Source organism: Talpa europaea (genome assembly GCF_964194135.1).
Source record: "Talpa europaea genome assembly, chromosome: 12".
NCBI classification, from domain to species: domain Eukaryota; kingdom Metazoa; phylum Chordata; class Mammalia; order Eulipotyphla; family Talpidae; genus Talpa; species Talpa europaea.
In genome coordinates this window covers 23783650-23798080 of record NC_140079.1, presented here as the reverse complement: position 1 = coordinate 23798080, position 14431 = coordinate 23783650, and the positions used below count along the sequence as shown (strand labels likewise).

General features: G+C 36.4%; 1 protein-coding gene across 1 annotated transcript in view; it reads left to right on the top strand.

Annotated features, from left to right (window-relative positions):
* Positions 1–5574: 5574 nt before the first annotated feature.
* The window catches only part of LOC311181449 (uncharacterized protein), a gene marked incomplete at both ends in the record, with an annotated part of 30755 nt that continues 21898 nt past the window's right edge, over positions 5575–14431 (top strand). The window contains one exon of the mRNA XM_084249919.1: positions 5575–6501. Coding sequence (XP_084106045.1) covers positions 5575–6501 — 927 coding nt within the window. The remainder of the gene's footprint in view (positions 6502–14431) is intronic.

The following is a 14431-nucleotide window of genomic DNA, read 5'->3' as shown; positions in this document are numbered from 1 at the left end:
CCAAAGGTTAATATCAACCAAGTATAGTTGTATAACCATGGGTAACAAAATTTACAATGCAAAAAGTAACAACAGTATCTCAAAAACCATCTGACCTATACCTGCAAAGATTTTAGGTTTTTGTGTTACTACAAGTATAATTATGAAAATGAAGTATGGAATGAAAAAGAGTAGCACATAAGTTCATAGAAACTGCAAACTGCAAGGGACCACTCAGAAACTCAAAGCAGAGCTTTTAGAAAAATAATTGCTAGAAAAAAAGTAAACTCAATTCAGATTAGACAGAGATCAGAAAATCTAAAGAAATTACACAGCATACAGCACAGAGACCCTAGAAGATAAAAAAAATATGTAAGAAGCTAAAGATTATGGATTACAGAATGAGCATGTCTCATAAATGTCTAGTTGAGTTTAGAAGCAACAGAGAATATGAGAGGGAAGTAATTGAAGAGATAAACATTGAGCATTTTTCTGAGATCATTAACTATAGGAATCCACAGAAGAGGCTAGTTTGGCAGAGTAAAGTGAATGAGAGGAAGGTAGTGAGTAAGAGCTCTAAAAGGTAGGGGAGAGAAGGCAGATCATGCAGGGATATAGGAAGCCCAGCTTATATGAAGTAGGACAGATAAAAATGTCCATTTCTGGTCAATTTATGATACTGTAGGATAAAAATTTCAAAACACGTAACCTTTGGAAGGACTGACAAATGGACAAGAACCACTAACATCTGAAAACCAGAATGGTGAATTAGGATAGGTTAGAGGAGGGACCATATGGGGATCTATAGTCATTGTAAAGGTTTCAGCCTTCACCCTGAGTGACATGGTGAGTCACTGGTGGAGTTGGGGAAGAGTATTAACATAATATGACTAGCACCAGAACAGGATCACTCTGGCTTTGGGCAACATGGATGTATAAAGCAGGGAGAGCTATTTTAAAGTTATTGTAATAAAACTGCTAGGAAAGATGAGAGGATACAATGGGACAGCCATAGAGGTGATTAGAAGTCGTCAGATATGGTCGAGATAGTAAAATTAGCTATTGATTTGGTTTGAGATAGAAAAAAAGGGACAATATTAACTATAATGTTTTGGGCCTGAATACTTTGATGAACTGAATTTTCATTGATACATGAAAACTATTGAAGATACAGATTTGGGGGTCAAGATTAGAATTTCTCAGTTTTCCAAATATGTATGATTTATTTGTATGAATATGTGTAAATATATTGCATTCCATAATACACACATTTAATTCCATATGCCACTCAAATATGTATACACACATATATGGATATGTGTATTTGGAGGGGGACCTGTATCATTACATGAGCCTGTGGCTACTAAGGTTAATTTTTACACTTTGGGTTTTTATTTTTAATTTTAATTTTTTAAATTTTTAAATTTTATATTTTTCTACATCATTTTTCATTTTTGCACAAGGTATGTATTTTCATCTTGGTTATAGTCCTCATACAATTCCCACCACCCTCGTTTTAGTCCTACTCCCTCCCCCAACTCCTGCCTCATAAACTCATGCAATTTGCAGCAACATGGATGGAGCTGGAAGGGATCATGCTCAGTGAAATAAACCAGAAAGAAAAAGAAAAATACCAGATGGTCTCACTCATAGTGGGAATTTAGAAAATCTAAATAAGGGACCAGGAAAAAGACTAATTATAATAAAGTAAAAATCAAAATCAACACTTTGGTTTTTTTCCCCAAACATTCATATATTATTTTGAGAAACAGGAAAATTAAACTTAATAGTATGCAAAATATAAAATCCAGGAAGAGATAAGAAAATCTAGATAACGGTGGGTTTGACTTTTTAGATACAACATAAGAGGTACAGTAAGGAAAGAATGAGTTGATACATTGGATACCTTTAAAATGTAAAACATGTGCTCTGTGAAAGGCAATGCCAAAGGACTGAGAAGACATGTCACAGACTACAAAAGATATTTAGAAAAGATGTATCATCAATAAAGAATTATTATCCAAAAGAACTCTTCAAAATTCAAGATAAGAAATAGAACAACCTCTTTTAAAAATGTACAAAAGATATGAACTGACTCCTTTCAGAAAATATAAACAGCAATGAATGTATGAACAGATATCACCATCCTATGTCATTAGGGAATTGCAAATGAAAACAGGAAGGAGATACCATTACACACCCATTAGAATGTAAAATTCCAAAACACTGACATCAAAAGATCTGTAGAATGTGGAGTAACAAGAAGTCTTATTAACTGGTGGTAGAAATACAAGAATGGACCAGTCATTTTGGAAGACAATTAGGTGATTTCTTTTAAAATTGATTATAATCAATTATGGGCATCTTGGTATTTTCCTAGAGTAACTGAAATAGTCCACACAAAAATCTGTGCGTGGATGTTTATAGTGGTCTTATTCATCATTGCCCAAAATTAAGACATCCTTCAAGAGTTAAATGGAGGAATAAACTATGATATATTTATGTAATGGGATATTACTCAGTGCTAAAGAGATAAGAGTTTTCACATTGGAAAAAAGGCATGCATGCCTTCAGTGCATATTACTAAATGAAAAAAGTCATTCTGAAAATGTTCCATTGGCATGATTCACATTCATGGCAGTAAGGAAAAGCACGTCTGTATATATAATAAAATAGCAGTAGTTTCCATGATTAGGTGGATGATGAGAAAAATAGCTGGAACACAAAAGGTTTCCAAGGAAGAAACCACTTTGTATGATACTGTAATGGTAGGTACATGTCATTATACATTTGTGAAAACCCTAGGGCCACCCCAGTTGGTGCAGCAGTTGAGCGCTGGGCTGTGAAGCTACCCGCGGCCTCTGAGGCAATGGTTCGATCCCCGGCTGCTCCCCGGCCACCGGAGGAGGGTCTCACATGGTGCCCAGACTTCTCCTGCCGCCCGCTGCTCCCCTCAGCAGTGTACTTCAGTCCTTCTGCCTGCTCTGCTCCCCGCTCTGGCTCTGGTGAATTCTCTCACCCTCCCACGCTTCTGACTGTACCCAGTGCTTGTATAAACAAACAAACAAACAAACAAACAAACAAACAAATAAATAAATAAAACATGTCTCTATTAAAAAAAAAAAAAGAAAACCCATAGAATTACAATATAATACTATCCTTCTGCAATTACAGACTCTGGTTGATTGAGAAGGAAGCTGTGTGTACATAGGGGGAAGGGATTTGTGGGTTCATATTTGTGGGTTCATTCATGGGTTGAGCTGTACTTTCAACTGCTTTCAAAGTAAAGTCTTGGCCCTCACTGGTGGTGCAAGGGGTTGAGTGCTGTGCTCTGTTTGCAGCCTCTGCAGCATGAGTTCAATCCCTCACCAGGGAGCTACCTACATGGCGCAGCAGACCTCTCCTGTCTCACCTGCTGCTCCCCTCAGCAGTGTATTTCAGTCAATCTGCCTATTCTGTTCCCCACTCTGTCTGGTCAATACTTAAGTCCTCTGCACCCCAGCTCTTGTATGCATAAATAAATACATCTTTTTTTTAAAAAAAAAAAGTAAAGTCCTTTAAAATTAGGAGAAAGGATGTAAGATAAAACTTTAAGTTTATGGGAATGTAAACTACAGCATGGTGTCTGTAGTTGATAAAATGGTTTTGTATGCTTGAAATTTACTAAGAGAATATATATTAAAATTTCTCATCACAGAAATAATTGTAACTCTGTGTGGTGGTGGATGTTATCTAGAATTATGGTGGTGATCACAATATCTACACATCTTCAATCCTTATGTCATACAACTGATACTAATACTATGTTATATGCCAATTATATCTCAATTAAGCACAATAACAAAACAAAATAATGCCAAGTGGAAAAGCAAAGACACTGGGAAGATTTGGATGACAAAAAAAAAAAAAAGAATTCAACTATATAGATTTTTTTTTGTTACTAAAAGTGAACATATCTGTGAACTGAGAGACAATAGCCTATAAAGAAAGGAGAAACTGACCCTAGAGGACCAGCAGGAGAGTGGACCTACACATGCCAGAGGCAGGGAAATCAGAGCAGAGAGGGTAGGTTATTTTGGACTGGAGGGACATCATTTTTACCACATGCAGCTTCTTCTCCATCATGTACTAGAGAGAGATTGACATCTGCTAACAGTGATAATGAAGGAGAATCCTCAAGGGAATGGAAAAAGATTTAAAATACTAATAAAAGACTGTACCTATTGCTTTCCCCTTATATCATAAAGGATAATAGAGAAAACATTAAAGTGCCTTCTTTCTATGTTATATATGATTATAAAATTATGTAAGTAAAAGAGCATTTGATAGAATTAAAGAAAAATTATCCACAGTTGGTGCTCAGGCTAAAGAGGTTAAAGGGAAACACTGTCACCAGAAGCATGGAGGGCTCAATATGAGGCAAAGTAATGGGGTGAATGACTAGAGAACTTAAGGTGCCTGCAATTCATTTTCTTGCATGAAAACATCAGAAGAAAGGAGCATGGAGTAAGATGTGTTTTCAGTGAATTTGGAGAGGAAAGGAAGCTTGGGGTTAGGAGTCAATCTCTGCCAAAGTTGGTTCGCATTCACAGTTAATAACACAATGCAATGCAATTTTAATTGGGTATTTATGATGGGGTGATGTTTACATTTTCTAAATCACTGCATTTATATACTTATGTAACTTTATTTTAGAGATAGTCCAGGGGAGAAAAAAGGAAATTTATTTCAATTTTTGAAAAATACCTTATGAAGGAATCAGTAATCTGGAGACTAAAACCATGAAAAATATCCTTTTAGGGTGAGGGAGTTAAAAATGTATTTTTTTCCAAAGAGAAGAAGAAAACAGGGAGATCGGGATTCATTTGGCATCTATACTGAGCATGTAAAATCCCCAGAGGAATGTGAAATTGGTAAAATATTGAGTCCCTAGAAATTAAAGACAGGCCATTGCATGTAATCTCCTTATTCCCCTTTTACACATAGACTATAACCCCCAGGGAAAAGACTAAACAAGCCTCTACCCTGTTTATTATCAAGATCTTCAGTAGAAAATGTGATTATATTAAAGACTGTTTTTCTGTGCTACTTGCAAGGACTGTAGAGCATCATCAGAAATTATGACCTGTGGTTCAGAAGATTTCCAGGGTATATCTGAAGTAAAGTCTCAACAGCATTCTCGCAGATTGAAAGAAATCAAAGCTTCAGAATCTAAAATTACCCATCTAAGACCAGAGGGGTAAATCTCAGGGTAAGAGAACACTGAGGGTTTCTGACCTCGGGAGGATGAGTTTCTTTACATCATTTCTAATACTATACTGTTGCCTTGAGATATATGGCCAGGGTCCTAGACATGCCTTTTTCTTTCTTCTATTGTGGCTTTCTGAGATCTGCTGTTCTTTGCTGTATTTGGATCATTTAGACTCTGATCAGACAAGGGTCACTCAGTTTCATAATAATGGCAAAGCAGTTTCCATTGGTTCAGTTGGGCTGGTTGCCTGAGTTTCAGGTTTTGTTGGATGAGGTACTGAGGAGGAGCTGAGTTGCTCTCTAATGTAATCTTTTCTTTTGTGTCCACATATTGTTTAGAAAGGAATGACTCCTGGAAATGTCTCCTTCGTGACTGAATTCATTCTCAAGGGTTTAACTGACCGACCAGACCTGCAATTCCCACTGTTCCTCCTCTTTCTAGTAATGTATATGGTCTGCATGGTAGGGAATTTAGGTTTAATCATTTTAATAGTGCTGAATTCACACCTCCACACCCCCATGTACTTTTTCCTTTTTAACTTGTCCATCGTCGACATGTGTTATTCTTCTGTGTTTACACCCAAAATGCTGATTAACTTCATATCAAAGAGGAATATTATCTCCTACCCGGGATGCATGACTCAGCTTTTCTTTTTCTGTTTCTTTATCATTTCTGAGTGCTATATGCTGACAACAATGGCCTATGATCGATATGTGGCTATCTGTAACCCACTCATGTACAGTGTTGCCATGTCCACTAAAGTGTGTTCGAGTCTCATGCTTGGATCATATTTCGTGGCATTTTCTGGTTCTTTGGCTCACACCTTATGCATGGTGAGACTGACCTTCTGTGATGCCTACATCATCAACCATTATTTTTGTGACATCCTTCCTCTGCTCCAGCTTTCCTGCACAAGCACCTATGTCAATGAGCTGGTGGTATTTATTGTGGGAGGTATCAATGTCGTTGTGCCCACTGTCACCATCTTCATGTCTTATGGCTTCATCCTCTTCAGCATTTTCCGCATCAGCTCCACAGGAAGCAGGTCCAAAGCCTTCAGCACCTGCGGCTCCCACATCATTGCAGTTACTCTCTTTTTTGGATCAGCCTCATTTATGTATCTGAGCCCCTCTTCTGCTGGGTCTATGGATCAGTCAAAAGTCTCCTCTGTCTTTTATACCAATGTGGTTCCCATGATGAACCCCTTAATTTATAGCTTGAGGAATAAAGATGTTAAACTGGCTATGAAAAGAACTCTAAGTAGGATGCATTTTTCATCATAAATAGTATCTCTGTACACAGTTAGTCACGGCACAGGGAGACTGTGATGAAATTCCACTAATTTTATTGGCAAATATTTTTTTCCATTATTGTGTTACCACTACAAAAGAAACCACAAGTTTGTTCTTATAGCTTTTTATCCACCTTCTATTGGATAAGTCTCTCCTTCCTGTCATTGGCACAATTTATTTTCCTTGCTCTTTTTACCTTTCATGATGCTACTAAGAATGAAATGAAATACCTTTTTGTAAAAATCATTTTGAACGCCTGCCTTCCCATCCTTGCAGATTGGAAAATGTGAATATTTAGAGGCTTGTCAAAACTATGTCATATAAAATTAAAAGGCAAATGTTTGGAATTTAACCTGTGGATGTAAATGTATTGGTATATCAATAATGATTATTCTAGCAGGTTTGGGGTGGTAAAAATGTGAGAAGTTTGCATTTCTGTATGTGGTATGGTTGGATAAGTTTTGGTATATTCACTATATAGATTGATGGTAGATTTTAATGAAGTATTCTTAAGGGACAAATGCAAAAGTTAGAAAAAAAGTAGTTTCAGTCAATTGTAAAGCTCCTTTAAGTATATTTGATAATATCAGCAAGTAGGACTGTATGGGATGCTTTAGGGTATAAACTAATTGTGAGTGATGGTTTGAGCAGAACAAAGAAAGGAAGAAAAACTAAGCAAAACAGAAGAGGGAATGATGGACCTAAAGGATACATAGTGATTATCATATAATCATGTATAACATAAGGTAAAGTGTAGTAATATACTTATGTGCAAAGATACATGTGTATGTGAAGATACTTTCTTTATTCGTATTTTAACAACCAGTAGCTACATAATAGCAAAGGCACCTACATGTCAAAGAATTGCTGGGAAAAAAGAGGAAAGAGAGTATTTCCACACTGTTGGTCCAAGGGGAATATGCAATTTTCCGGATATGAAACTGTGAGTAGAATTTTGAGTCTCCAAAGACACAGGGTGGGACATCTCTGTGTAAATCAGCTTCTTTACTCTGCCTTCCCTAAAGGATGAATGATGGGGGAGGGGAGGGGTCACAGGAAAGCCTCTCATGCACCGCTTAGAGGGAGATGCTGAAGCTCAGCATAAGATAATGAATGAGGCTGCTGTTCTGATGTGCAAACACTGAGAGCTGCCAACAGGCCTCCTCTGGACTTCAGTGACCACCTCTAGCAGTATCATAATTAAAGGTTATGAACTTTATCACATGGGTGCTGAGAACAAGCCAAGGGTAAGGGTTGTGTCTGAGCGCCCTACATAACAGGGTAGGCAGGGTTTAGTTCAGTCCCGTCACTGCCACAGCAGCACAAGGTTCTATTTGGAGACCAGTGTTGGAGAGGAAACCATGGGTATTCAGTTGACTTTCGGTAAAGAAGAGTGATATTTGAATCTTTTTATGTTTCCCCCAGTCTGTGGTCATAAATATGGACCAGTAAAGGTGTCTGTGGGATGACAGTAGCAATGAGAATTAGTGCTGAGAATCCAGGTTTTTAGAACCCCCCTCCTTCTGTCCCTAAGAGAATTTCCTGTGAAGGAAACATATTTCCATTCTTTCTGTAGAGTTTGGAAAGTCAAAGGGTCTCTGAGATTCTGTTTGCCCATCTCACCTGTTACCTGTGCTCAGATCCCTACCTGACAGCACTTCCGGGTGGTGGCCACCACACTGTAGCTTCTTGAACAATGAGGCTTCCTTCTTGGTTATTTTCTTGTTCATTTTCTAATGTACTCTTACTCTTATTTCCAGTCCTCCTTATTTTCTATTAACCCTCAGATGCCAGCTGAAGGGAAACTTCTCTCCCACCCACCATGAAGTTGAAGTGCTCTTTTCTCAAGTCCCAGTGTAGAGCGGTCAGGCTTCACACACAGACGTGAGAGCTGAAATGCTTTTGTTTTTCCCTGATTATTTGTCTTCCCTGTGAGGGAGGGCACCATGTATCTTTTCTCTCTTTTGTCACTTAGTGCTTATAGGAGCTGGCACTTACAAAGGCATAATAAGTGCTGGTAGATTAAGTACCGAGCATTAACTATGACTTTAAGTTTTAAATGTGTTGAGTCACTCGGAGTGTTACCCCTTCTCCTTTCTTAAGGACATTTGTAATAATTTACTTTTGTGGGCCTTCCTCAACACCTTCTTAAGTTTTAGGGATAGAAAACAAAGATTTTTTTTGTACCTACATAGTTGTATGTTCAGAATTTGGAGGAGGAAAGTTTGAGTGACACATATTCCTGGGTGCAAAGTAAAATAAGTAAACTCAGAATTTCTGGCATTAATCTCTCTGGGTTTAAAATTAGTTTTTTGCTAATTATGTGATCTGAAAGGCATTAACCACTCCTTCAAGATAACCGTTTCCTCATCTCTTAAATGAAAAAAATAAGTATATAAAGGCCTTTTGTGAAGAGTTATTCATTTGTTTAGGATTCATGCTGAAGCAAAAAAGATACAGGTTTTGCTACTGTGTAATAGAATCATTTCATTTTCGGAGGTTCAGATTAAAAATAGGGAAAATAAGAGGCTTGGTTGAAATGGTCCAGAGTTCCTTGAATTTTAACCATTTTGTGATATATGTGTCTTAATTTACTGGCTTATTCAATGAGAGGGTTGAGCTGTATTAATGATTCACACTATGGGTAAGTGTAAGAATTATTGTGGAGACCGTTGAAATTATGATCTCTTAGTGCAATGTCAATCATGCACATCTGTGATACTGAGATATTCTTTAGAAGTTCATTTCCAGGTTTATGTGGTGGTAGTAGGAATTGTCTTTTTCTTATATGATTCCTAAACTGTCTATGGACAGTGGGCTGAATTTAAGTTCTGAGGAGAGGACATTTCATGGTATTTGAAAGTTTAGGGATGATTGTGGGAAGGAAAGAGGGGTCAGTAGTATTCATTATTTAGGGATCAGGTTAGGAAAGCCTGAGATCAGGTTTAGTAATCTGCAAAGTTGCAAGAGATAGAAGTGGTAGAAGCAGAAACACGAAGAAAAGGAGGAAGTAGAATAGTGTGCACAATATTCTCCTTCAAAATGAATTAGAATAATAGATCAGTAAGGAATCACAGATGTCCAGAAATAATCTCAAGGACTTGTAAATATTTAGAACAAAATAAGTGTATCATTTCAAATCAGTAAGCAATGTAATATTTTTAATAAGTAATAGTGGAGCTGTTTGTTTAGTATTTAGAGAAATGCAGGTAGATGATTATGATAACCCACATATATATCAAAATAAATTTCATGTGTAATAGAATTTTATACAAAAAAGTAGACAAGAACTACACACAGACACAGACACACACAACTATTTACTCCCAACCTAGAAGCAGAAGAAGATCCAAAAAACGTCTTTTAACTCTGCAGTGCACACTTCAAAATACAAATAAAACCAACAAAATGTATTAGCTTTAATGTCCTGCTATTTGGTGATCTAGATATTCTGGTGGATGCCACTTCTACAAAATAATTATATTCCAAAACATAGATTATACATTGAGTTGTTGATTAAGCTGGATATGTGGGAAATTGCCCAGGAGATAAAAAGGAAGGAAAAGAAACACAGAGGAAAGAAAAAAGGAAAAAGGAATGTTGAAATTTAGAAAGACACAAAAAATTGAGAAAGGACAAGCAATCTATAGGATATACACAGACTCACCTAGGGCAAGAATGTCATTCAGTTAAACCAGGAATTAAATCTGAGTCTCCTATATTAAAACTGGGAAACTAGAAGGAGAGAGGTAAGTTCTCAGAGTGGTCATGTCCCCATTAATTTTAGTCAAAGAATTGTGTAAATACTCACTGAGGGAAATCTTTAGCATCCTCATTTCAAGCCCCTAGTTTCTTCAAAGGTCAATATCAACAAAGTATAGTTTCATAATCAAGGATAACAGAATTTATAATGCAAAAAGTAACAACAATATCTAAAAAAATCATCTGACCTACACCTGCAAAGCTTTTAGGTATTTGTTTTACTAGAATTATAATTATAAAAATAGAGTGGCTGTAACAAAGAAGAGCACATAGATTCATAGAAATGAGCAAACTGCAAGGGACCACTCAGAAACTCAAAATAGAGCTTTTAGAAATATAATTGCTAGAATAAAATTAACTCAATTCAGATTAGATATGGATTAGGAAATTCAAAGAAATTACTCAGCATATAGCACAGAGACCCTAGGAGATTAAAAAAATGTAAGAAGCTAAAGATTATGGATCATAGAATGAGCATGTCTCATAAATATCTAGTTGCTTTTAGAAGCAACAGAAAACATGAGAGTGAAGTAATTAGGGAGATAAATGTTGAGCATTTTCTGAGACCATTAACTATAGGAATCCATAGACAAGGGTGTTTTGACTGAGTAAAGTTAATAAGAGGAAGATAGTGAGTACGATATTTGAAAGGTAAAGGGGAGAGAGGACAGATCATGCAGGGATATAGGAAGCCCAGCTTGTATGAAGTAGGACAAATAAAAATGTCAATTTCTGGGCATTTTATGATACTGTAGAATAAAAAATTTAAAGAAACTAACCCCTGGAAGGACTGACAAATGTACAAGAACTGCTAACATTTACAAACAAGAAGGTGAATTAGGACAAGTTAGAGGAGAGGCCATAGAGGGATCTATATGTTATTGTGAAGATATCAGCTTTCACCCTGAGTGACATGGTGAGTCACTGGAGGGGTTGGGGAAGAGTAATGACATAATATGACTAGCACTACAACAGGGTCACGCTGGCTGCTGGGTAACATGGGTGTATGAAGTAGGGAGAGCTATTTTAAATCTAATACAATAAAACTGCTAGGACAGAATAAGAGGATGCAATTGGATAACCATAGAGGTGATAAGAAGTGGTCAGGTATGGTTGAGATAGTAAAATTTGCTATTGATTTTATTTGAGATGAAAAAAAGGGGCAACATTAAGGATAATGTAATGGGACTGAATAACTTGAAAAATTGAATTTTTATTGAATTATATGAAAACTGTTGAAGAAACAGATTTTGGGGTCAAGATTAGAATTTCTCAGTTTTCAAAATATGTATTATATATTTATATGAATGTGTGTAAACACATTACATTCCATGATACCTTACATTTACTTGCATATTACACTCAAATATGTATATGTGTATTTAGAGGGGAACCTGAAAATTTCATGAGTCTGAGGTTACTAAGGTTAATTTTTACACTTTGTTTTGCCCACACATTCATATATTATTTTGAGAAACAGGAAAATAAAACTTAAAAATATTATGCAAGTTATAAAATCCTAGAAGAGAACATAAGAAAATATAGATAACCATGGGTCTGACTTTTTAGATACAACATAGGAGGTACAGTACTGAAAGAATGAGTTGATACATTGGACACCTTTAAAATGTAAAACATGTGCACTCTGAAAGGCACTGTGGAAAGACTGAAAAGACATGTCACAGACTACAGAAGGTATAAAGAACTGTTATCTGAAAGAACTCTTCAAAGATCAAGATAAGAAAATGAACAACTTCTTTTAAAAATGGGCAAAATGTCTTTTTGTTTTGTTGTGTTTTTTACTATTATTATTTTTCACACTGATGTCTTATTTGGTTTCCCTATATTCCTGCTATAAGTGAAATCATCTGATATTTTTCATTTTCCTTCTGGCTTATTTCACTGAGCATAATTCCTTCTATTTCCATCCACATTGCTGCGAATGCATGAATGTATCTTTTTTGATTGCTGAATAATATTCCATTGTGTATATATGCCACATCTTCTTGATCCAGTCATCTATTTTGGGCATTTGGGTTGTTTCCAGTTTACCTGTTGTAAATAGTGCTGCAATAAACATAGGGGTACAGGAATTCTTTTGAATCAATTTTTTTGTCTCCTTTGGGTAGATTCCTAGGAGTGGAACTGCTAGGTCATATTGATTTTCAATTTTCAGTAGACTGATCAGAGACATCCTGCAGGGGAGGAGGTGGGAGAGGGATCAGAGGAAGGGAGGAAGGAGCACAGGGGACTGAGGTGATGGTGCACGGGTGCGTTGGTGAAGGAAACTCTATGGGGACTACACCTGAGGGGGTGGGGGGAAGCAAATATTGTTTAAAAATGAACAATGAATTTTTTTTAAATTAATATAAAAATAAAGTAGAAATCTTGCCACTTGCTAGAACATGGATGGAACTTGAGGGGATTATAAGTTAAATATATCAGAAGGAGAGAGACAAAAAAAAAAAACTATTTGGGGGAAAAAAAAAAAAGGGCAAAAGATCTGAACTGACTTCTTCCAGAAAAGATAAACAGCAATGAACATGTGAAAAGATCCCAACATCCTATGACATTAGGGAATTGCAAATTAAATCAGGAAAGAGATACCATTACATACACATTAGAATGTCTAAAATTCCAAAACACTGACATCAAAATATGGCAAAATGTGGAATAACAAGAAGTCTCGTTCACTGATGGTATGAATACAGAAATGTGCCAGTCACTTTGAAGACCATTAGGTGATTTCGTTTAAACCTGCTAACAGTGTGTCTCTGACTTAGATGAGAGGGAGGGAGTGAGGAGCACAGGGGACTGTGGTGACAGGGCACAGGTACCTTGGGGAAAGAAATTCTATGGGTACTCAACCTGAGGGGGTGGGGGGAAGCAAATATTGTTTAACAAAAGAAAAATAAACGTTAAAATTCACCTTAAAAAAATAAAACTGCTAACAATCCAGCTATGGGATTATTGGTATTTCCCCAGAGGAAGTGAAAATGTTCCACACAAAAACTTGCATGTGGATGTTTACAGTGGTCTAATTCAACATTGCCCAAAATTAAGATATCCTTCAAGACTTAAATGGAGAAATAAACTATGATATATTTATGTAATGGGATATTATTCAGTGCTAAAGAGAAATGAGTTATCACATCAGAAAAAGGCATGCATGCCTTCAGTGCATATTACTAAATGAAATGTTCCATTGGTGTGATTCACATTCATGGCAGTAAGGAAAAGCAAGTCTATAGACACAATAAATAGCAGTAGTTTCCATGGATTGGGAAGAGGGAGGGACAAATAGGTGGAACACAAAAGGCTTCCAAGGAAGAAACCACTTTGTATGATACTGTAATGGTAGGTACATGTCATTATACCTTTGTGAAAACCCATAGAATTACAGCACAATACTATCCTCCTGCAATTATGGACTCTGGTTGATATAATGTCTCAATCTTCATTCATCGACTATAACAAACATGCCACTCCAGTGCATGATTGTGATAGAGAAGGAACCTGTGTGTTCTCTGAGGGCAGGATTTGTGGGTTCATAGTTGAGCTATATTTTCAGCTGCTTTAAAAGTAAAGTCCTTTAAAATTAGGAGAAAGAGGATGGACTTTAAGTTTATGGGAATGTAAAGTACAGCATAGTGTCTGTAGTTAATAGAATGGTTTTGTATGCTTGAAAGTTACTAAGAGAATATATATTTAAATTTCTCATCACAGAAAATAATTGTAACTATGTGTAGTGGTAGATGTTATCTAGAATTAGTTGGTGATCACCTCATAATATCTACACATCTTGTGTCCTATGTCCTATAACTGATACTAATGTTATATGTCAATTATATCTCAATTAAGCATAATAGCAAAACAAAATATTGCCAGTGGAAAAGTATACAACAAAAAGATTACAACTATGTAAATTTTTGTGACTAAAATTGGACATATCTGTGAATTGAGAGAAAATAGCCTGAGAAACTGAACCTAGAGTCCCAGGGGGAGAGCTGAATAACATCCCAGATGCAGGGAAATCAGAGCCAGGAAGGTGGTTTATTTTGGACGGGAGGGAAATGAATTTTTTTTTTTTTTTACTATTTTCACTACTCTCATCATCTTCTCAATTAGTAGGAGGCAGAGATTGACT